At 43.4% G+C, this 24,682-nt stretch overlaps 1 protein-coding gene across 1 annotated transcript in view; it reads left to right on the top strand.

Moving 5' to 3' along the window:
• Window positions 1-414: 414 nt before the first annotated feature.
• kif21b (kinesin family member 21B) overlaps window positions 415-24,682 on the top strand; it is a gene marked incomplete at both ends in the record, with an annotated part of 58,960 nt that continues 34,692 nt past the window's right edge. Inside the window, 3 exons of the mRNA XM_080495599.1 lie at window positions 415-455; window positions 22,740-22,962; window positions 23,894-24,076. Coding sequence (XP_080351725.1) covers window positions 415-455; window positions 22,740-22,962; window positions 23,894-24,076 — 447 coding nt within the window. The remainder of the gene's footprint in view (window positions 456-22,739; window positions 22,963-23,893; window positions 24,077-24,682) is intronic.

The raw sequence follows: 24,682 nt of genomic DNA, 5'->3' as shown, positions 1-24,682 counted from the left end.
ATTTCGGACAGTCCGTGAAGGCAGCACCGCCCCCTCCGCTTCACGGCTCCGTGCCTCTCCAGCGTGACCGACGGCTCAGAGCGCGAGAGAGGCGATGTGGCTGCACGGCGGCGCACCGACGCTTCGCTCACACGCACTTTAAACAGGATGTAGCGGATGAGACAGATCGCGGAACGAGAAACAGAAGCGGGTCCGAGACCGAGATGTGACGCGCCAGCAGCCAGACAGAGATGACCGCCACGGCAGAGGAGCGAAGGAAGCAGACGGGAGTCCCGATGAGGCACCTCGCCGCCGGCAGGTCTTGACGGCTGCTCCCGCTGACCTGAGACCAGCGCACCGCCGCCGCCGCCGCAGCAGGAACGGGACAACATTTAACTGACTGAAAACACTGAATCCTGCACATTGAACGCCACCATGGCGAACCTGGGCGACTGCTGCGTGAAGGTTGCGTTGAGGTAAGCCTCGGTCTGTCTGCTGGAAGCGCGCCCACCTTGTAGCAGACCACATTGTGTCTGCGCCTCTTGGAGATTAATGCACGGGCACTCATTATTACCACCGCGTCTGCATGTTGGGCTGCATGGAGCCGTATTGCACTTTGTGTTGTAATGCCTGGGTGGTGCTCTGGAGTCTTCTGATAAAGCAGGTCCGTGCCATGCTATCTCCACTTGACAAGTTGTGCAGGATTGAGCACGAGGTGAAGGGACAAGGACAGCTGCAGCCAGGTGCAGGGAGGGGAAATGGGCGTTTCTCTCCACACCAGTTTTTTTTTTTTTTTTTTTGAGTAATTATTCTGACAGGCATCTACCTGCATTCCCACCATTTTCCCAGGGTGCTTGTGTGAACGGCTGGACGTGGCTTTGCAAACAGTTTTCTCTCTCCCCTTTTGGCTGCCTCTGCAAATGAATTGTGCACAAAGAGATTTCCTCCTTCAGAGCTGTGTCATTCACATGCCTTTGTTGGAAATGCACCCAAAAGCTCAGGCGGTGTAAGCCATTTCGAGTGAGGAGCTGCTGATGGCTCATCAATCATGATCATGTCCCCAAATGATCAATTGCACATTTGAAGGAGATCATGCCAGAGTGCATATGAGCACTTGCTGGGCAGCATCAGAAACTGGGAGGCATGGCTGCGCCTGTAACCATCCTCATTTTACAGTGTGTGGAACCGAGGCGGTGGTCTGATGGACTCGCAGTCCATTTAACTAAGAGCTTTGCAGCCTCGGCCTCCTCGTTTGGAGGATCCCGGTTGGTCACATGTGGGAATCCTTCTGTCGTGTTGGTGCCGGTGCAAAGACCGAAAGATTAAATTAGTGATCAGCACACTCCAATGCAAATGTAAGAACTTGGTGAATACTGTTCCTCATTGAGGCCATCTATTTGGCAATTATTGACTGAGCTCAGTGTCAGCTGAGAATGGGGGGGGGGGGGGGGTGTCTCAGTGGAGCCGCCTTTTAAGATGAACCCTTTCCAGCCAATGCCCCCCCAAATCCCCTCCCCTCTCCCCCAGGGGAGGTTTCAGCTGCTCGTCAGATGCTGAGTGAATCTCCTTTGTGCTTGTTCACAGTGACAGCTAAAACAGGAAGTGGAGTCGGTGGTAGTGACAAAAAAAAAAAGGTGAAAAGAGAAGATGTATAGACAGCTGGCGGCGGCTGCTCAGCTGAAGTTATTGAATGAAGCTCGGAGGTCAACTGAAAGGCTCGATGAAGGAGTAGAACTGAAAGCGAGAAGGTCACAGACGGACTGCAGTTGTGCATCACTGTTTCAGTTTTTATTTTTTAAATCGCACTATTGTCATTGCCGTCATCTACTGCACTCAATAAAGAAGGTCAAATCCTCACACGGACTCATACTCAATGTTTTCAAGGGAAAACGCAAAACTTGCCGTTGCAGTTTGAGTATCCATTTTCACCACAACGGTGGTCAGTGAGTCTGTGAACGCAACTTTCTGAAAACCGCTCCCATAGTGGAACTTTTCGGAAACGCCATGTTAACGGGGGAGGGGGGGGCGCAACTTTTCTGAAATTCTCCTTGTAGACAGTGGAAATGCTGCTACTGCACATAGGCACCATGGCTGTACGAATTAGTTTATCTGCGCATGCGCGAGGAGACGCACAATAACGACAACAGTGGCCATGAGAGTGTCGTGACTCCCGGTCCATATTCTCCTGGGACTTGGTAGTTTTACAGTTGAGTCACTCCTATTGTTAATTATCATAGCAGCCTATTGTTCTCTGCTCGCATGTTTGTGGTTTCATTAAAAAAAAAAAAAAAAAACAACCAACATAACCCACTAGTGGCCCAACATGAAAACTACTTCGTTTTCAGGGTTTCTGTCTTGCTGTGTAAATGTAAAATGTTTCTGAAATGGGGCCTTGGCGGCAAATTGGCGAGACTCCAAGAAAGAACGTTAAGACCACTGGCCACGGAGATCTGCTATGCCAGCATCTCATTTGTTTTAAATTCTTTTGTCATCTGTTTTCCTACCGGCAAAGTGTAGGAGGACATTTCTTGACTAATTTGCGAAACAATTTGGAAGAAATCAATCAAGCCTGATAACAATATATAAATAAGCAATTGCGAAATAGATACAGATTAAGATTGTAGTTATATTTAATTAAAAAAAGTATCAATTTGATAAAGCGGTCTCAGTATTTTTATCAAATTTGTAAAAGTGGGGAGCTTCACATCATTCCAGTTCAGTTATCAGTTTGTCGGCCCAACAATCATGGATCAAAAGAAACATGCATTTCTCGGCACGTAAATGATTCCGAGGCCTGTTTTAATCAGTGTGCGCTTAATGTTGTAATGAAAACAAATGACTACTTTGGTGGGCAGGCGGCTTCTTTTCATCAGGAGAGATGTGTGTGTAATTTTTTGCCCCTCTGAGTGCCACAAGAAGTGTTTGACAGGAAATGGGAAGCACACAAATAAACACGAGGAGAAAGATGACTTCCTGCCGTACAAGCAGTGTTTTTTTTCTTTCTTCTTCCCCAAACGACCCCGAAGTTTCTTTTTCCTCCCCAGAGAAAGTTGTGGCTGATAAGCCAAGGATTCTGTTTAATTGCTCCCACGTTGCGTTGTCCTCGGGCGGATCGCATACAGGCCCTTGATTTTGTGCGCGGCTAATTGACTATGCAGGGGGGGGCGGCGGTGAGGGCCGGCCAACATGCAGACGCTGTCTGGAGTCGCCGTCGTCCATTTCCTGGATGTCTGCGCTGCCTTCCCCAAACAATGTGCGTGTAACCGGTGACATGACCTACAATCCTGCATTCAGACTTGACTGCCTGAGGAATGGACTTGATACACACACTACACACACACACACACACACACACGAAAAGCGATGAATCGGCATTGCATTCAAGTCTGACACGAGCAGATAGGTGTAATGCAAGTCCCCACTAAGTGGCCGTTGCTAAATTGCTCCCGGCTTTGCTTTGTATCCTGCTGCAGCTGCATTCATTTACTAAAATAGGCTTTGTCTAATGCAAACAGGCTGTAATGGGCTATTGCATTTTCCTTACCTCCTCTCGTTTAACTCTGCTCACACAGCCATCCATGATTACATGCATATGTTCACTTTCACCTGCATGGTGCGCCTCCCGTTGATTTATCCGGAGTGACCGCAGTCACCTCAGACTGAACGCTTTACACATCGACCGGCCCCGAGTGTTTGTGCGCACAACTATAAATGTCGATAACTTAGCTTTATGCAGAGTGAGACTTGACACAAGTTATGAGCTGTGTGTAAATTCCGACTTGCATGTGGATCTGTCCGGTTGGTGTTTCACTCCATGTTGCTCTCTCCTCTCAGGCCGCTGTGCGTCTGGTCCACCGGCAAAGTCCTAAGTCGGCCTCTGAAAATGTAAAAATAGTCACAAAGACAAATCTGTTTTGATCCTGCTACGGTTTCCAATCTTGTGACTGCAGCTGAATGTTCTCACCTTTACAGATTCCTTTTCTTAAGGCTGTCCTACGTCTAATTTGAGCTCCCCAAAGAAACCCCAGAGGTGAATGCAGTCCTCTTCCCGTTAATCTGTGGTTTGAGGATGACGACTGTAATGAGGCTCAAAGGGGAATCACCCAAATCAAAACAAAGAGGGCATGAAATATTCAGTGCTCCCACAGATCCTGTAGGTGGCTCGCGGGTGGTTTTGTGGACAGTTGTGACGCAGGCATTTGTTGTTAAAAGGCGACGTGGAGCTCAGCTGAGAAAAAGATGAGCTTTAATCTTCTGGGTGATCAACCATCGCCAAACAAGGCTGTGCAGAAAGATACGTTTTTGTTTTTCTTAAATTGATAAAGGTGCTTCATTGACTTCAAAACAAAACAGGAGTTCAACAGTGGTGGGAAGCCCCCCCCCCACGCCAGCTGATACACAAAGGCTTTAAATGGGACTTTAAAAAGAAAGGAGGTGTTTTGTTGTTGGACGTATGTCCTGTGTCGGCTACCAGTCTCGCCTGTTTCCTGTGTGTATGAGTGTGTGTGTGTGTGTGTGTGTGTGTTAATAGCTTGCCACACACAGACAGTCTGCGTTGTAAACCCCACGTGGGGGGGCTGCTGTTAAAATGGCTGGATTTGCTGGGAAAGTTTTGTGTTTTGCACATGAGGTTATGGGGTCAGTATTTTCTGGTCACTGGGTAGCGTTGCAGTGGAATCTCTATGGGAACATTCTTACACTTGGTCTTGATATTTTCAAACTCTTGTCGGCCCGAGGCGCAGCACGTCCACACTCACCTGCTGTGAGAAGTGAAAGCGCCTCCTCTCTGATGGTGGGAGTTTCCCCTGAAGTGGGTTTTGTGAGCAGCCGTTTGGACCCGTGCAGGGGAAGAGCATCAGGAAACGTGCCGGGGCACACGCCCAAGTTGGCTGTCCACAGTTGAACATCACTTCCCCCCCCCACTTATGCTCGCCTGGTGGCGATCACATGTTTTTGCGTTTCTTTTGTTGTGGTTTGTCCTCGGACCCCCGGGCCCTACCAGCTCAGTGTGAATGCGGTGAGTGCTGAAGAAGCACTCCAGTTATGTACTGTATGGCCTTGTAGCACCGACATGCCACTTAGTAGGGACATTATTCATGCACGTTGTGTAACAATAGTGTGCAATATCCATGATCAGAACATAGTTGTGGTATTTTTTTTTTTGCCCTTTACTCTGGACTTGTTGCAGAATCCGGCTCAACGGGCTCGGGGGGTGTTTTTCGGGCGCAGTGCGACTAATTGAGGTGAAAAATGTTTGTAGAACAAAGATGTTGGTGAGGTTGTCAAGCTGCCTCCTAATCCTCGTCGCTAGACAATCGCATAACTCCACTTCATCACACATCTGATGTCAGGTGTACAATTGAAATGTCTGTGAGGCGGTTGGGCTGTCAGGGAGGTGGAGCTTGTTGCCGAGTTTTAAGATGGTCTGGAATTCATGATCCGGCAGCTTATGCGTTTGATGGATGGAAAACAGTTTTTTGGGTCACGGCCTCAGCTTGGTTGCCGAGTTGCGCAAGCCGTTCGTTTGGTGAACGTCTCCCGGTGAAATGTTTCACTGCTCCCAAACGGTGTGCTGCTGTTGCAGAATGACTTCCTGTGAGGCCGCTTCTAGATTATCTACGCTTCCTGCTCACTTCCTGCTTTGTGAGCCGTTAACCACGATTCAGTTTGAAAATGAACACGTCGAAGGCACAATGCCTCGTTTCAGCGTCGACATTGGCGCACACGTCACATCAAAGGGTACCGAGTGTCTGTTACGGGAAATGAAGTCCAACGCACGTCACGCTGCACCTTGTTTTCAGTAAGAGGAAAAAAAGGGAAGCTTTTCTGGTTCTCACTTTTCGTGACAAATCCACAAGAGAAGTCTGCCTTAAATAGTAATTTACTTCAATTTCAGGGTTGCAACTGTTTGATATGAACAACCCTGTCATTTTGAAATTATGAAATCTTTTTAAGTCGAGCAGTTTAAGTCAGGTACTACAAATTCCAGTTTACTTACAAAAATAGCAAATGTTAAACAATAAGCCAAAGATCCGTGATACATGGAACTAAATTAAAGGATTTGATTAGAACCTTTGAGTGGCCTGTAAATGGCAGAATTAAAGCCTAAATCTTTTCTAATTGTGTCATGAACTGGAGCCGGCTGAAGTTTTGAAAATGCTTCACTTCACCCAAAAAGCTTAAGAATTTAGCGTCTGATCATTTCATTCTGAACTGAGCCAAGTGTTCAGAGTGATTATTGATGGTATGTAAAATGCATTTTAGAAATCCAGCCACAGTGATTTGATGTAATATTCATGAAACAAAGAAAAAGTGCAAGAAAGTTAGAAAAACTCAAATGTGCTTGGAGTTTGTGGTTTGCCCTCGAGATAAAGGAATTCAACAGCTAAATGTAGAGCAGAGCCTCGTCCAGAGATTTCCTGCGGCTACAATTTTCCTTTGACTTTGGCAGGTTATTTCAATTTCAAATGGTTTTTTCCACACAAGAAGTGTTTAAACAATGCATTTGAAAAGTTCAACATGGACTTGATTTCACTTTTCTCTCTTGTCATGCAGCTCTATCTTGAGGATAACTCGGATCATTTTTGACATATACAACTCACTGACTTCTATTGCTCATCAGCTGGCTGTTTCTGATTAGTATTATTATTAGTACTGTTTCTATTGGTACTGCTAAATTTACTCCATATAAACGTTTTCCTCCTTTTGTTGTCTCTTGCCCAAGCTGGTCTGCGCTGTCAAAAAAAAATAGTGTGAAACTGTGACCAAAATGTTGGAACGCGACCTTTTTCTTTTCTCCCCAGTGCCTTCTCCCTTCTATTTTGACACTGTTGCATGCTGACGCACAAACACACCCAAACAGATCTGTATTTATTTGAATTTATCCATTTGAATTCAGCGAGGAATGAAAGGCGCTTCAGTCCAGCGCCAACATTTGCATTTTCTCTGTTATCGGGGTGCCATCGTATGTCAGCTGGCCTTCGAGAAAGTCGTCAGTAGTGTCATTCATGCATGTCAAGAAAAAGAAGAGTTTTCCCCTTTGTCGGCATGAAATGTAAAATTAAATCCATTTGTCTTAAAACCTTCTGTGGTTCTTACATTTTGGTAACCCTCATAGCCACTTTGTGTGGGGGGTGGGGGGTGGGGGCAGGGGGGGGGTTGAAGCCCTTTAAACAGAGCACCTCTTGGGTGAGCAGAGACAGAGGACGCAGTGTGAATGAGCCTGATGTCACTGCAGGTCTTTGTGTGCTTTGCTGAGCTTGCACCCAGAGACACACCATGCACACACAAACACACATACAAGATGAAGACGCACAAAAAAGGGCGGGGGGGGAGGGATTAAGAGGTAAACGTGGATGCAGTCCAAGCTGTATTTTTAGAGGACGCTAAAAAGGGACGATCAGCTGAGCCCCTTTTTCTTATGTTGTCTTTGTTTTATACACTGCTCTCCCTCCTCTGAATAGAGCGACGCTTCCTGCAATTCAACATCATAAATACAAAGAAAAATCAAAGAGGAAAATAGACGGAGGAGGAGTGTGGTGGGAGGGGTGGGGTGGGGCAGAAAAAGGAGCAAGTGTCTCGTCCGTTGTCAAAAGGGCTACTGTAGCGTGCAAATATGAGCTGTTAGCCAAACGTGTGTGTGTGTGTGTGTGTGTGTGTGTGTGTGTGTGTGTGTGTGTGTGTGTGTGTGTGTGTGTGTGTGTGTGTGTGTGTGTGTGTGTGTGTGTGTGTGTGTGTGTGTGTGTGTGTGTGTGTGTGTGTGTGTGTGTGTGTGTGTGTGTGTGTGTGTGTGTAATTTGGTCACAGCTGCACGTGTTTGCTATATTCCCATGGTGGATGGAAGAGGTAGAGAGATGAGGCCTTCAGGTGTTTCGTCTAGACTGTAACGAGTCTATTTGCTTCTGTGGACTGGAGACGTAGCATTGGTTAGATATAAAGTGTGTGGGCTTCCAGAATTTTCATCCATTATTCTTTCCGTCACAAGGATGGACTAGACACTTTTAGGTTTCATACCGTTGGTCTCTGAAGTGTTTCGCTCTCTCTGCTGTGTACTGTTTCCACGGAAGAGCTTTTTTGTGTTCTTGCCGATTTATTCATTTATTCAATATTTTACCTCCAGGCAGCTTTATTTCGCCTCCTGCATAATTTCCACGTTTGATTCAGTTTGACATGGTCTTGATGTCAAAACACATACGTGTCTCAATGCATGTCTGACTCTGTTGTGTGTTTGCATGTGGTGGTAGACCGACACTGTGTCTGCTGTGCAGATACAACTCGATGGTGTGTGCGTGCATGTCTGCATGCGTACGTGTGTGTCCAGCTGGCCCATAATCACCTCCAGTAGCTAAGTAGCTTAATCATGACTGGTGTTTGTGTCGCTGAGTTTGTTTTGTGCCATTGTGTGTGAATGAAAAGAGGCGTCAGCAGGGGGAAGCTTTAAAACGGCTGAAATGGGCATAAAATATGTAACTAATTAAGCAAATGGAAACCATTTGGTCATTTCAAATTTTGCTCAGTTGTTGTCTTAACAACCTCTGACTGTCAATACATTGTGTGAGTGAGAAGAAGTCGATTCCTTAAAGTCTCTTAGCGGCAGACTTGATGTTCAGGCATAAAGATACTTCAGATACTCATATAATATTACTGAATCCACATGTGGGTTTTAGACGGAAAGGTCTCTCCCCTTCGGTTATGTTCACAGACAGACATGGTGGCGGGCTGCTTGAGCACTCGTGCTCAAATGCCGTGTTTGGTAACGTTAAGCAACCCTCCAGGAGGCAGAGAGACGACCAGGGTCATGGCAGCAGTCTGCAGCTCTGCACAGTATAGCGTTCACCATGGTATAGAGAGAAACGCGTTAACCCAGGTGTGTTTGCTTGGTGATCTTTCAAAATAACTTGATGAAGAACTAAATAACTTCAATAAGATCACCTGAATGCGTTTTGTAGAGTTTGTGATGGGTACCCTTTGAATGGTTCAGAAATAAAATGCAAAACGATGTGCAAAGACTCTTTTTTTTCAACAGTGATATCAAATATGGGCAATAATTTTAATTATTGCTGTGGAAATCATTCATTTTGCATGTATTTATGTGGAAATGTTCTGAGCCCTGGGCAAATAGAACACGACAGCCACATATTAGGTCTTTGTCTTTCTTCCTCTTGTTGCCACTCTAAATTTTTATCTTTGATCCTGTTGTGAACCTCCCAGTTTCACTTTGAGTCAATTAGCAACATCCTTTGTGGTCTTCTCAGTTATTCATGTTGACTAATGCTGTCTATTTTATCTGTAATTCCCATGGTAGAGCGTACATAAAGTAATACAAAGTCAAGGTTTTGGTGGAGCATCCATCAAAAAAAAACCCATTTCATTCTCTCTTTCAGATCATTGAATCTAATTACTATCAAGTAGGAATGGCACCTCTCTGACCTTGACAAGACTGTCTGGCATAACGTTGTAGGAAAGGAAGCTAATTTGATTCTTTGTCATGCCTCCACCTCCCCCCACGCTGCAGCAGACAGAGCAGACGACGGGGGGGGTAGGGAAGGGAAATGAGTTTGTGGGTAGGGGGACAAGGAAGTGGGGTGGAGATTGACCCAGAATCGGCTCCGATGATGCGGACTGACGTGCCCCGATAACAGTTTAGAGGAACGCTCATCTGACACTAAATGACGACTCGCCTTTAACAGCAAGGAGAAGTTGGTTTTATTCTCATTTGTCCAGTTTGTAACACTGAGCTTTAAATAATGGCTTTCCACTGATTTTACAGTGAAATGCTCTCCTATTACACTGGTGTGTTACTCATAAGACGGTGAGCATCGCTGTCATAAATGTTGCTTTCTCAGTTGAAATATTCATCACAGAGTTGCACATCAAAGATATTTAAAATACAATGAGTGTTTTGACTGTGCAAGAAGGCCGGAGGGCAGATATGGTCCAACTGCAAATAAATGCAACCTGTGTTGGCTTAACTGTGAACGTTCAGGCCGGAGTCGTTCACAGCTGATGTTTCATGCAGGATTTCTCCAGCTTTCCGCTCGGCTCTGTCCTAGTTTGCCTGATGCTATCAGCAGAAAAAAAGGGATATATGAAACCATGACTCATCCAAAAGATGATAATCTCAATTCTTTGAATTTAGTCCTCAGTTTTTGTCTTTGACATGCTGGTCAGTTGTTCTGGGACAACAGGAACAGTAGACCAAAAAATAAACAATGAGGCCTCACAGGATGTGTTGAGACGAGCCTCAGGTCGACACATTTCTTTATGAAATGAAGTCCAAATTACATTTTTATGACTGTGATTATGTTCAGTTATTTTGACTATTTAGTCATAAAGTGTTAAAACAGCTTCTGCTTCTGCAGTTTCTTCCAAGAAAGCCCCAACTTTCAATATTTTGCTGTTAATTTATATTACTCTGTGTTTTTGACTGCCTGGTACAAATATGTTAGACTGACTCTTCAATCTGGAGTGCTGCAGAAAACAAATCGGTGCTAAACTTTTGTTGGTTTCTTGGAGACTTGTAGATAACGGTGATAGTCAATGAAAGGAAAGTTATAAAAGTTATATATGCCAAAGCTGGCATATATAGTGGTGACAATAGTGATAAGAAAAGTTATACCATCCAATTGCCCCATCTGAGATGAGACTGTTGCTTGGTTTGAAATCCATAAAAAAAACACATTTTGACAAATTAAATGCTTTCCTTAGATTGCTAGTATGAACATACTAATTCAAAATAGTCATATTTCTGAAAAATATTGGAACAAGTTTTGTGGGGATTTAGATTTAAACTGGGACTGTGAAATAGTCAGACAAGATTTTTTTTCCACAGGCTTATTTTTTGTAACGAAATAATTTAAAGTAAAAACCACCAAATATTTAATTATCTAACTACATTTTGGATATCGTACTCATTTCCAGTATTTATGGAAATTTCTACGCAGGAAGCTGACATTTCTTGAAGAGTCGACCTCGCTCCATCCAGACAATGTAGGACAGTTTCATCCCTGAAGTCTGGCTTGTTTAAGGAAGCGCCTGCGTTAACATCGATGAACCAGTTCACTCGTTTCTGCTTCAGCATGCTACTACAACCAGTCAAACCAATGTGCACAGACTATGTGAATCCTGCTCTCTCCTATCGCCCGTTACCAATTGGCAGTGGGTGCCTCGGGCCACAGGGTCGCCGGTCTGTGAGATTCGTCTGATAGATAAGATTATGTGGGTCACATTTATGGTGTGTCTGAATATTCAGTGGGGAACAAAAGTGGAGAAAATGTATCTATTGATGGAGTGATCGGGTGGATGTGTTCATGTGTCAGTCTCCATGCTGTTACATTGGCTCTGTGGGAATCTGGGGGCGTGTAACAGTGGAGATTAGAGATGCCACTTCCTGTCTGTGTGCCACCTGGATGAGCCAGCTGTCTACGCCCCGCCGGCCTCCTGCGACCACTGCCCCACTTCCTCTACACGTGCTGATGAATGCTTGCTTATTAAGCGCGCACTCCGGTGCATCGTCCCACACTTACTCGGCCATACGTTGACTTCGTGCATCACCGACTCCATTTGATGAAGTGGTCCACATAAGTGCTTTCTCTTCTGGTTCTCGCACCTGAGCCAGCCACTTACCTTCATAACTCGGCTGCCTTTTGTTTGTATGTAGGAAGATAACAAGGTCACGGAGAAACGGTATTCTTCGCTCTTCCATTCATTTGCTGACATTGCACAACCAGGTGCCAGTTTCTTGTTGTTTTCTCTCAGAAAGTCTCGCACGAGAATGTGAGTGTGCGTCTGGCTGGCTGCTTGCCCGTCAGCCTGCTGAGATGTCGAGCCCATGTGGGATTGTGGGACTGATTGAGAGACAGATTTTGCACACAATAGCCTGCGTCCACAGCCCATTATAAGCAGAGGCCGTGTTGTTATTACTCACATACACGGACACTTGACTGATTAGTAGAAGAGCATAGCGTGTACATTAAGGGAGAGGTGTTTTGAATAGATTGTGACTGCTCGAGCAGCTGACAGATGGAGAAATGAGGAGATGAGGAGGTCGATTCGTGGGAGAGACAGTTGATGGTTTTATGCGGGGAATCAGTGCAGACAGCTGATCCAGAAAAATCAATGGGAGCACTGATTAAATGGGCAGCAGGACAGAAATGCCTACTGTAGCTCAATATTCAAAATCTTTCAGCTGCTCTGGGCTTATGTCTCCTTTCAGAGAACAGGAAGTTGGTAATAATACAGTAATGAATAGACTTTTCAATGAACGGTTTAAGACGGTCATTAGTATTTGATTCATACACTTGAATTAGTGGGGTAGAAACTTGCATATCACAGTCAGCAAAACTGTACCGATTAATTCGGGAAGCAACCTTCGAATTGGAAGATGGCTGCTCTACCAACCCAGCTACAGCCGCCCAAAGTCGCAGTTCAGACTACTGAAATGGTAAAATGTGCTGAGTGAGTTCCGTGCTGTACATATTGTTAATGCTACTAGTTAAGAGTGTTTGGTAACATGCACACATTTCGATCCCTATTATTGGTGGAGGCAGTAGTGTTTTTTTTCTTTCTTTTGTTTTGGTTCATATTGATATTTCTTGACATGCGTGTAATGGATTGGTGCCAAGTTTTTGTTTACACGTGTTTATCAGCTTGAAGGGACAGTTTTTAGTTTTAGAACCAAATATTGGAAAAATATATTGCCATTCGCATCATCCTCGGATCTGCTTTGATTTGTGCTTGTTGCCAAATATTAGCACACGAACAGACGAGACTGAGAGGATCAACATTAAACATTAAACCTGGATCTTGGCATCGTCACTGTAAGCATGCGAAGAGGAGCTGAGCCTGCAGAGGCTTTTTTTTTTTTTTTTGTACAATGAATTGGTGGTAGTGTCATATTGTACACGTAAATGCATGTTGCTCACCTTTTCCTATTGAAACTATTATGATGGTTTGGAAACGCCACCTTGACAGTCCTTTGTCTTTGGAGCTTATGAGCCACCCACTGACCAACTGACCTTCAAACTCATGTGCTTCTCTCTCATTCACTCTTTTTACTCATTTTGTTTTGACCTTCGCAGCCAGTAGTCCGCCTCCCCTTCATCCATTGCTGCACCTCAGGGCTTCTCCCATTTCAGTCCGCAGTCACTGATATCCCCAGAGCTCCTAAACCCAAAATAGGCCATTGCAATTTCCTAAGTTCTCAGGGCTTTTCATGTCAAACATGCAACAATCCCCATGAATTGCCATTTTATCCCCCCTCTTCTGTTCTTGGTTTCATTTTCCCCTCTCTCCCTTGCATCCTTTGTTTCGGTCTTTTAAATCCGCTGAATAAGTACAGGATAGATGCAGTGAGAGAGAGAAGCACAGGGATAAATGGTTCAAAGAGTGTTTATAAGCTCCACCTCAGCAGCTTTTTAAGCGTTCTTTTTTCGGAGAGACGGCATGAGAAAAGTTGTTGTCACAAGCCGTCGCAACTCCTCCATTCGGAAATGCAAACAACTCTTTACAGGAATAGAAATATGCGGAAATGTCACTCAAAAGCCAGTCAACATCACTGGCTTGTACGTCAATGCGTGATGCAATGTTTGCCAATTACTGGTGGACTCTGCAGACAATTTTAATGTATTGTGATGTGCAGTCCTTCTTTCTCATTCGCCCCAAAAAACAAACATTTTATTCTGATTTTAATTTGTTATGTGTGTTTTGTTTTTTTTCAACGACATGGAGATGAAGGTTTTCTTACTTTTTGGGAAAAATTTGGTGAACAACCTACTTTGAGTTTCTCCTTGGTTATCTCTCCTGGGGTGTGACAACATGACTTGAACTTGCTTACATGAACAGTGATAAGAGCACAGCTGGTTCGTCATGTTAAATACAAGAGTCGACACTTCAGACATTGAGCTCAGCTGGTTGTTTTTTCGCAGTTCATACACTGGAAGCATATGGACTGAGATGTCGCCGTCATAGTCCCACTATCTGTCTCTTCAGTCTGTTTAAGAAAAAAAAAAGACTAACATATCATTTCATGCTGAAAATGACTGATTGACGAGTACTGTGCATCTCTATGATGTGGATGCAAACAAGCGTTTGTGGCTGTGTCGGTCGGGTTAATCCTAATCTGAACTCTGACAATGACGAAGCACTAATCGGAGGTTTGGTACAAGCAACTAGAACAGAACCAGATGGAGACATGTTGCTCCTGTTTATGTAATCTGTGTCGGGCTGGTTAATCTCACAGAAAGGGAACGACAGTTCTGCTTAAAAAAAACCATGACGAGTCTGAGATTGTGGGGTTGTTTCAGGTGGTTGAGTGGAATGTGTTGCTAACACCCACATCTCGTGTTCCTCCATGTGTTCAGGTAAACAGAAGTTAAAGAAGAGGAAGTTTGATGATGGTGTGGCTGTAATTTTTTTTTTTTTTAACTCCAATGCCACATCAATTCATGGCATTATGTCCCATACGTCAGCGTAGTTTTCAAGTTGCCAACAGTATAGATAGGTTGGCTTTTGGAGTGGGGGAAGAGAGCAGGCTTCACCTCTGTTAGTCTTATTCACTCATTCACACATTTATTTCTGAGAAAGTCATTATAGAAATAAGTGTGTAAAAATGTAATTATTATTTTTAAGTGCCCCCCCCCATGAATCGGTTCAATACATAACCAGAAATGTACCAACAGTTGCAGACTAGGTATGAAGACTGACCATATTTCACTTATTTATTTAGTTATTTCAGCTTCTTATTAATCTGAACAATAATATCTCCTAATGTGACAATGATAAGTTAATTAATTACTGATATTTTGCTCAAGTAAAGTTCCTCCAGGTGATTTTCACGTACATCTGAACGTGCGCAGTGAAACACAAACGTGCACCGCTTTAAGTTTGGCAGCAGCTCAGAAGCAGCCTCATATTTCTGCTCATTTTAAGATCGATTCGATTGGCTTGCTGATAAATGGAGGCGCCTGCATTATTTCATGACAAAGTGCTGTTAGGGTTTACGAGAACTGGTGTGTGTGTGTGTGCTCATGTGTGTGTGCGTGTGGACAACACCCAGGCAGCTGACAGTGTGGCGGGGCAGAGAAATCAGCAGGGATGTTTTCTGAAGCCGTCCAGAAAAGCACTGACAGGCACCAACAGGCTCAGAGCTATGAGGCAGCAGCACATTTTACTTGGGGAAAACAATTAGGAGGCCTTTGATATCATTGTGTTGTTTGCGGTGCAGGGTTTTGCAACACATTTAAAAGGTTGAAATCAAGTTAATGATGTTGTCAAACTGCAATAACAGAAACACAGGAAGCTGGCTTTGATTTGCCTCATAATCCCCTGCAGGTCCGATTGATGATGCATTAAAGAAATGTTTTGATTAACAGTTGGCTTTTTGAAATATTCTTTAACCATAAAATACTTTTCATATGGTGGTGAAAAATTGCAGTGTGACGGCAGTAAAGTGAACAGAAAGCAGAGAGGATATGTGCGAAGGGGAATAAGTCCTTAAGCGGCATAGAAGATAAATGGCAAGAGCAATGACATAAAAGTGACCCTTGTTTTACATTAGTGATGATTTGTTAGACATTGCATTACATACACTGGTGGTTCATTATTGAGTGGAAAGCAACCACGGCATGATTCTCATTGGTCACACAAAGGAAATGGGCCATGCGAACAAGGCGGAGGAGAAGACATGATGACAGGTTTTGCACTCGTCTTTCTGCTGCCTGGTTATTAATGAGTGGGATGACAAATGCAGGATATTCCGCCGGACAGACTTCTACATTGTCTGGTATTGTTCAGGGTTTAGTTTGAGGATACAGAGGCAGTGACAGCCACATATTCATTTATACATTTCTTTCTGAAAGATGTATGGAGGGCTGTTTTGCGTATGTAAACTTGTCTCTGCCTGCGAGGTGAAGAACTGCTTCTCAGTTTTGTCAGACACATGTTGTCCGCAATATATTCCAAACATATCCCCATTTGATTTGTTCTTTTTTTGGGGGTACATTTTGTGCATTAATAACTCTTAAAAACTGCCAATTTGCATGACAAAAACTAAAACAATGAGCAGGAATTTTGTGAATATTAAGGAGCTTAAACAGAGGCTTGATAATTATGTGTATTTGTATATTTTTCTGTGTCTCATCATCAAAGTAATCACTTTTGAAATCAGCTTGGAAGCTTGGAAGCTCTGAAGCGGTGGACGGATGATATGGAGATGAAAGTACGACCTACATTTCAGACACAGGAACGATCCGAGGTTGATGTTTTGGACACAAACCATATTTCAAAAAACTTGACAATTTATTAAATATAAATTGACTTTGTTGTATTGAGTTATTGTTTTTACTTTTTTAATTGTAATTTTTGTTTTCAATCAAAGTTTCAGTTAACATCCTCCAACTCTGCCCATGTTGTTTATTGCATTTAAGCTTTTGTAAATCAGTCCTTTGTCTTTGACATTATCGCAGCTTGGCTTGAATACATTCATCTGCTTGAGACATTCATATGTATGTGACCTTCAGGACAATGAAATGCATGTGTCTGTCATTTCTGGCTGAAAACAGAAAAGATGAAGTTGCAGTCCTCATCAGTCATTGCTTCTCTGAGCTGCTCAGTTTGGCTTTTGGATAGATGAGGAAGTCTTCATCACTTTATTGATCCCCATCAGGAAATGAGTCCTCTGCATTTAACCCATCCGAACCATGATTAACCTTAACTAGTTGTGGTAGGAGCAGCGGGCTGCTGCTTTGCAGTCCCAGGAGAAACATTTTTTTTTGGGGGGGGGCCTTCATTTGCTTTGGGTGGTGTTTACATTCAATTTTGAGTCTGGACCAAACTGCGTGGAAAAGTAACTAAATTGCAACAGCTGCTGGTTTGGGGGAGCCTTTTCTGATTTGCGTGGTTTGATTTGTTTGTTTACTACCCAGAATGCTTTGCTCACTGTCAGGTCCACTCACCCCGCCCACTAGAAAGATCGTTTGCAAACAAACCAAGATCGAGCATTTCAAGAGGATCAGAGATGGCTTGTTACCTCGGTTCAGTTCGTGGGCGTGTTCATGTTTTTTTTTTTCCCTGAAGAAAACTCTGGTACGGATCGAACAGGGGAATGGGAACACGCCCTGAGCTGCGACAGAAGAATAGAACCAAGGATACATTTTCAACTTAATATTAATGTTAACAATGGAAAAAGAAGTCGTCACATGCACCTTCTGTACAGGGGCAAATAATGAACTGAGCCAACAATAGCAAGGAGAAGAATATACATGCTTAGTCGACCAAATGTCAAAGAGATTTGTCAGAGGCAAATGTCACAAGCCTCCTTTCAAAGCATTTCTCCGTATCCACACCTGAAAATAAATCCCTTCCCACTGCTTCTCTAGGTGCGGGTTCCAGTCCATATGTGGTTTTCTGTATCTTCTATTCTATACATTGGATCAGCATCTTTTCAGGAAAGTTACTCACCTGCAAACTTTCATTTTCTACTCATCAACATTCACCGTTTCAGAATGGCAAATTGACCATTGAGTCACTTGGCAACAGTTTTGATTATGTTGTATGATATGGGAGGCAGGTGTTTGTGTGTATTTGGGCAATTATTTGTGACAAAGTGTCGGCTGCATTTGTCCGTGATAAAAATGGTATTTTTTTCATTAGAATGAAAAAGAGTAGGGTAAATAGGATGTGGCTGAGCAAGGGGTAGTCCACATTAGAGATTAGTCACTTCTGTTATCAGACGAGAAAGGAAATGGAACAGGCCCTTCCACACTGCCCCTACCATTCTGGCCTTTGTACCTATAGTCTGTTTTCATTGGCAACACACGGAGGGAGAGCTCAAAACAGGCGGCGGTGTGACGATAGACATGAGCAGAGGACGACACAAGGGCCAACCGACAGTTTGCTATGAAATTATCACCACGTTAAAATGCATCAAACACAACTGAGGGAGGGGCAAAGATGGACTGAAGGTCTCGTTCAAACAGTTCCTGATGGAGAAATTTGATGAGTGGACATTGTCCTTTGAAACAATAGAGTGTGTTAAAGGGATGGAGAGTGTTAATGGAGAGTAGCTTCCTCTGCTGGCACACTGCCAGACAACAAACAACAGCGCCCTGAAACATTCACAGCTCAAGTGAATACAATTAACTCTCTCTCTGTTGTGTGTGTGTGTGTGTGTGTGTGTGTGTGTGTGTGTGTGTGTGTGTGTGTGTGTGTGTGTGTGTGTGTGTGTGTGTGTGTGTGTGTGTGTGTGTGTGTGTGTGTGTGTGTGTGTGTGTGTGTGTGTGTGTGTGTGTGTGTGTGTGTGTGTGTGTGTGTGTGTGTGTGTGTGTGTGTGTGTGTGTGTGTGTGTTGAAGTGTTTACATTAGGGAAATGAGCTCTTTGGCTATCACTGGCCTGTTCAGGAAGGTTGACTGAACATGAACACACACTCAAACCGGCACACACACACAGGCATTACTGGCAGAGGCTGGTTTTATTGGGACTCCCTCCTCGTTTGGTATCAGAAGTGGGATTTGGTCCAGGCCATTTCCTAGATTGTAATTTGATAGAAGGTTTGGTTTCGGCTGACGATAGCAAGATAATTGGGCTTCATGGGGTATTAGCATTTGCAATTTACCATTTGAACTATCATGCCACCATGATACCATTATTCTTTACTGGAATTGAGACAAAACATATGCAGGGATTACAGATTAGTGGTCTGTGCAGTTTGTATAGTTATAGTAGTTATATAATAGCTATAGTATATACCCTCCTGAAGTGCGCCAGCTTAAAAAAAAAACCCCAAACTAGCTTCTTTTATATTTATGAAGTTTCAATTACAATTCAAGATGGTGAACATTTCAATATATTTTCACCTATTAGAATAGAATAGAAATACTTTATTAATCCCAGCGAGAAATTAATTTTAAGCACTACTCCACACAGAATAAATTGAAAGAAAGTTGAACATCTAATACGACAGGAAAAATAAATGTAATTTTGAATGTTAATATGTACAAGGCTTTACGTGACAAATATAAGCACAGAGAGGATGAAAATAACCAAAACACAGCAAACACCATTCACCAGGAGGAGTTCTCGAGTATTATGGGCACAGGAAGAAGCAACAACATTCGAATCTCATTTTTCCTCCTCTTTTAATGCTTTTTCTGTCAGCGAGCGACACACCACTACACCGTGCAGTGCACGTTGATAAATGTGCTGATTATGAATGTGGGAATAGAAAAAAAATCTTTTTCAGTCTTGGTTGCCTGAGAATTGGTCAAAATTGCAGAAAAGTTGCAGGGATTGGTTACAGTTGCAGGCCACAATAAAATTGTGGAGATCTGTTGAATTTGTGTTATTACTTGTGATCACAACATTGTGAAATCCTGGAGAGTGTGATTATTGGTTGCTGAGAGACAACTGAAGTGTTTAAAATGCTCCATTATATATGGTAAAGTCATTTCTCATTTTCCCTCAGTATAATCTGCAAAAAGAAGTGACACCATCTTGAGTTTCACCAAATGATCCGGATCATCACGGTTCTGCTTCATAAGAAGCTTTAATGTTATTTGACATTCGTCGCATGCTCAATGTTTTCAACCATTTAAATAATACGGCCCCCCTTTGAATCTCTCAAGGAGCTGAATACAGTTACACTGAATGCGCCATACCTGTGATGGCCTGAATGTATTAGATGCTTACCCTGGTTCTTTTTCCCTTTGTGATGCTTTTAAGTTTTAAATTTCTCATTTAAGTTGAAGATCTTTTATCTTTCTGAAGCAGACATTTAATTAGAGCAGTAAAAGTCCAGCACAGGATTCTCAGGTGCCTCCAGCCTCCCTGGCGTCACGCATCAGTGAGTTTTTGCTGCCATCAAGGTTTGATTTGGCTGTTTTTCACCGCGTGTTTGTTTACATATTTGTTGCTTGTCCTAATTAGCGCTATGAAGATGGATAATTATTGTAATACGTGAATCCCCTCTGAGCTTGTGGATAATGAGTTTCTTTGTCTGTTTGACAGAATTGGGTTTGGCGTCTCTGACAAAACACTGCTGCAGTGAGATTCAGCGTCAGTCACCTTCACATCCATCTGTGTGTGCGGATTTCATGTAAAAACGAAATATGGCAATGCAAGAGTGGGCGTTATCTGTGAGGGACTTTGTTTACTCCCGAGGGTGTTTGAAACATTTTCCTATTAGTGCGCGATGATGATAAGTGATACTTGCTTTAATTTGCTGCTTCAAAGATCCACAATCTGCTCCTCTGTGTTTCTCTGCACGCCTCTGTCTCATTTAGACGTTTATCCGTGGTATTACGGGCTATTTTTAGCTATCAAGTGTCCTTATTTTTTATTTTTATTTGATTGTGCAGTTTGAGTGTGCATCTTTGTGTTTGTGAGAGTGAGAAATGTTTGGTCTTCAGATCAATGTTATGGATTTGATCTTTTGTTGGTGCAGCTGGCTTAAACCCTCATCCAGCTGAGCCTGTGTGTGTGTGTGTGTGTGTGTGCACGCGCGTGTGTGTGCGTGTGTGTGTGCGTGTGTGTGCGTGTGCGTGTGTGCGTGTGTGCGTGTGTGTGCGTGTGCGTGTGCGTGTGCGTGCGTGTGCGTGCGTGTGCGTGTGCGTGTGCGCGTGTGTGTGTGCGTGTGTGCGTGTGTGTGTGTGTGTGTGTGTGGGGAGTGATTGATTCATTATTGGAAGCTGTTATTTCTTCTCCCTGTGGATCACTGACGGGTCGTCTTTGTTGCAGTTCTGTTCACATGTGCGTTTTGTAAGCTCAAGGTGTGACTCAATAAATCTGATGCTTACCCTCTATATTTAAATCTGCCTACTGTTATTGTAAGAAAAGTCCAGTTCTTTCTCTCGCTCTCTTTCTTTCTCTCTCAATTTCTCTTCTTTTTAGATAGAATGGGTGTGAACCGAGAAGAGGAAAGAAGAACAAGCTCCATCCACTTTATGATCCAGCTGCACTTCACTCACGCGTACTGTCCTCCCGCTCTGTCCATTGTGCAGATCTCGGGAGCTCCTCCTCTGCCGCATCCACTTTATGTTAATAATTGGCTTAAATAGCACTCTTAAGGGACGTGTGGCTTGAGGAACATTAACCTCGGTGTCGGGGTCAAATCCAGTAATAAAACGAACCTCCATCTGCAAGCTGCTTTCAAAGACACAGTCCCTGTCACTGGGTAGTCTGGTTTTAGTGTTCTGCAGCTGAATCGGACCATTGTTATACCTTTAATTCCCTCCTGGATGACTCTCTACAGTGACGCCTCAAGGCCTGAATGAGGGCCAGAAAATGTTGCAGTCGCCGGCTCTCTGTGTGGGTTTCTGTAGCACCACGGCTACGTGCGGGGAGTGAATTTACTGCGGCGGTAGTGGAGGGGTGTGGTACTTAATGCACACTTGAGAGAAACCATGTGTGAACTGAAGATAGTACAGTAGGTTTTTTTTTTTTAATGTGTGTATGTGTGTGCATCGTTTGTTTCTGAAGTTTCTTTGTATGCGTCTTTGTGGTGTGCCCACTATCCGACTGCAGCTGGATGTGTTTGGGGATTTCTCATACTTTGAATGACTTTACACACTTAGTGTGTGCATCATTGTTGCAGAATCCCACTGGGAGTGTCTGGTGCAGTTTTCGTGTGCGGGGGAGTTGATTTGCATCCCCAGAAGAGGGAACCATAGGGGCTCAGCATGTGCAGTGCTGGACGCAGTGCTCCGATATTGCTGGCTCATGTTTTTTTTCCCTGCAGCTTAAAGTGATTAAATTCCCACTGTGTCCACATTGTACTTCTGGAATCCCAAGATGAGCACGTTGAATGTGTGCATGACAGATCTTCAGTCTCATGCACATTTTGTTATGTGGAAGAAACTTTTTTTCTTTGAAGTTCCCTCACTGCAGCACAAACGCGTAGCAGAGCGTCACTTCTCAAACTGATGCATCTTAATTAAGCAGCTGTCCCGGCAGCAAGGGTTTTCTGGCGCTCTGCTGGCAAACATGTAAAACTTATCCGAAACTTAAATAACCGGCCCTCATTCTGTCAGCGACTTCAAACATATTCTGGAATGGTGGCTGCTTCCATTTGCGCTCATCTAATCAAGGATTATTTTACAACTGGGATGTCAGGTGAAAGCAATTAACTGCAGTGAACTACCTGTCGGGATGGAAAATGCAGCAGAAGCCCTCAGTCCTGAGCAGAAGGATTAGCAGCCGTTGTAATAATAATGACTTATGAGCCTGTCTGGCCTCCATCATCAGGGATGGGATGCAACATGGGCGAGGAAGAAGAATGTGTCAACCCCCCCCCCCCCGCGAGTTGGTCTCATAATTTTCAAGGAAGTGCAGCAAATGTCATTATTCTTTTCGGTGAGAGAACATCACAAAATCTGTTTCTGTGGAGAAGCAGTGGTGCTTGTAGACTCAGTGGCCAAGTTTAAAGAAATATAAAGCTAAATCCATCACAAAACATGCTGCTGTGATTAAACATCTTGGCTAATAAAGGAAACAATAATTACATGATCGAGTTAAAATCTGATGTGGTGATGTTTCCCTGAGCTCCTCATGTGCTCACTTATTCTCACGCTTCTTTATTTGCAGGATGAGATGAGCATGTCCTGTCCGCATGACACATTAGAACATTAGGAGGCACTTCAGGCTTGATCACACTCTGTGGATGCTCTAATGTGCTGGGATGTCACATTTTTAAATTTACAATGGTGAAATGATTTTATCCCTTCACTGAGCTTCTTTTTGTTTTTGTTTTTTTTCTTTTTTCTTGTAGGATTCGTCCTCAAATGGCAAAGGAGAAGATCGAGGGCTGCCACGTGTGCACGCTGGTCACACCTGGAGAACCACAAGTCCTCTTAGGGAAGGATAAAGCTTTCACCTACGACTTTGTGTTTGACATTGACTCAGAGCAGCAACGCATCTACCAGGCCTGTGTGCACAAGCTCATCGAAGGCTGCTTTGAGGGATACAACGCCACCGTGTTTGCTTATGGTCAGGTATGACAGCATTCACCAGTCCTCGCTGTTTTTTTTTTTTTTACAAAATAATTTTTGAAAAACAAAGATATCGGTAGCTTTTAGGGTAACTCTCACTTTTTAAACTCAATGTTTTGTGTGCAGACGCAAAATAATTGCACTGGAATTAACATACGTGGAGCATAGTGTAAAAACTGAGGAGAAAAATAAGGAGAAAGTTACAAATTTGGCAGCTGGTGAACATAATCACAACTTCAACTCACAGACAAGATAATCCCTTCGGGTGTTTCCGCACCTCAGAGTTTATCTGAGAAAAACACGAGCAAATATTTTCCCCTTTTCTGACCTTTTCAGGGGATTTGCTCAACATGTGCTGTTCCAAATTAAACTTGGTAATTAAAACTCTGAGGGGAAACACAATCTGTTTCATTCAGCAATTAGTATTCGTGGTTTGACGTTGGCCACGTTTGTGTCAACAGTTTTATTCAGCATTAATAATGTCTTAAATAGCTGACAAAATAATTAAGATTTTAATATGATTGTTTGATGCACTAGTATGGTATCGAATACGTAGCCCATGTTCTGTGATTTCTTTTATGCGATAATGACATAATGAAGCTGCATTTAATATATGGGCCTTGTCACCTAAAAAACAGTCTTGTTAAATATATTTTGGTTATTCTCTTGAACGCTCCAAGTACTGTAAAAAAAAAAAAAATCTAATTTGATAAATTTTTAATGTGGAAAAAAAAAGAGGCAAACTGACCTCATACCCATTTCAAGCCTTAAATCAGCTCACAGAATGTCACATGCTTCGACACGTGTCATGTGGAGAGTGAATCGACTACATTTAATTATCATTGCACTCATGTAAAAATTGGCTACCATACAAAAGGTTTGTCGGATGATCTATGTATGTGAACTGGACCTCACAACCATTGATGTGTTTCAGACGGGCTCGGGTAAGACGTACACCATGGGGACGGGTTTTGACGTGAGCCTGACCAAGCTGGAGCTGGGCATCATTCCCCGGGCTGTTCACCAGCTGTTCGAGGGGATCCAGAGCAGGAGAGAGCGAGCGCAGGGGTCTGGCACCCAGCCACCGGACTTTAAAGTCAGTGCCCAGTTCCTAGAGGTCAGTGACGCTCGACATATTACCTTCCAATAATACAATGTTGTATTTACATTGTGTTTGCGTTTGTGTTTGTGCTTGTTGGCTGGGATGGATGATGGCTGATAAACTCTAACCAGATGGGACAAAGTAGGGAAATGAGAGGATCAGCCCCCGCTTCCACAAACAGGAGGTGACAACCTAAAGACAGATGAGCAGGAATGTCTGCGTTTGCTTTGTTGGGCCTGATTAATGCTGGCCATTACCGCTGACATTATTCCTCATCACTGTGGGATGGGAGATGGATAAGAGCAAGAGATGAGAGAGAGGCAGAGATGGCTGTGTAGGAGAAATTAGATAATATGACAAGTAATCATTTCCTCCAGGGGTTTCTGGCAGGCAAATGTTTGGTTGCTTTCGGGGGGGGTTGTGCTGTTCTATGCGTGGGTGAATGCATAATTAGATTACTCTAATAATCATGTTGCAATAGAAATGCTAATATATAATGATATATACAATTTTTCTCTGTTTCTTCTTCTGTTGGGCTTTTGTTTGTCCCGGTCTTTGTTATTGGTGTGTTTTCTGTCGACTCAAAGGTTAAAAGGTTATCTTTGTTGATGGTAAACAGAT

The sequence above is a fragment of the Blennius ocellaris genome, assembly GCF_963422515.1.
Source record: "Blennius ocellaris genome assembly, chromosome: 4".
Lineage (NCBI taxonomy): Eukaryota > Metazoa > Chordata > Actinopteri > Blenniiformes > Blenniidae > Blennius > Blennius ocellaris.
The sequence above is the reverse complement of the archived record's forward strand: the minus strand, read 5'-3'. Positions and strand labels throughout refer to the sequence as shown.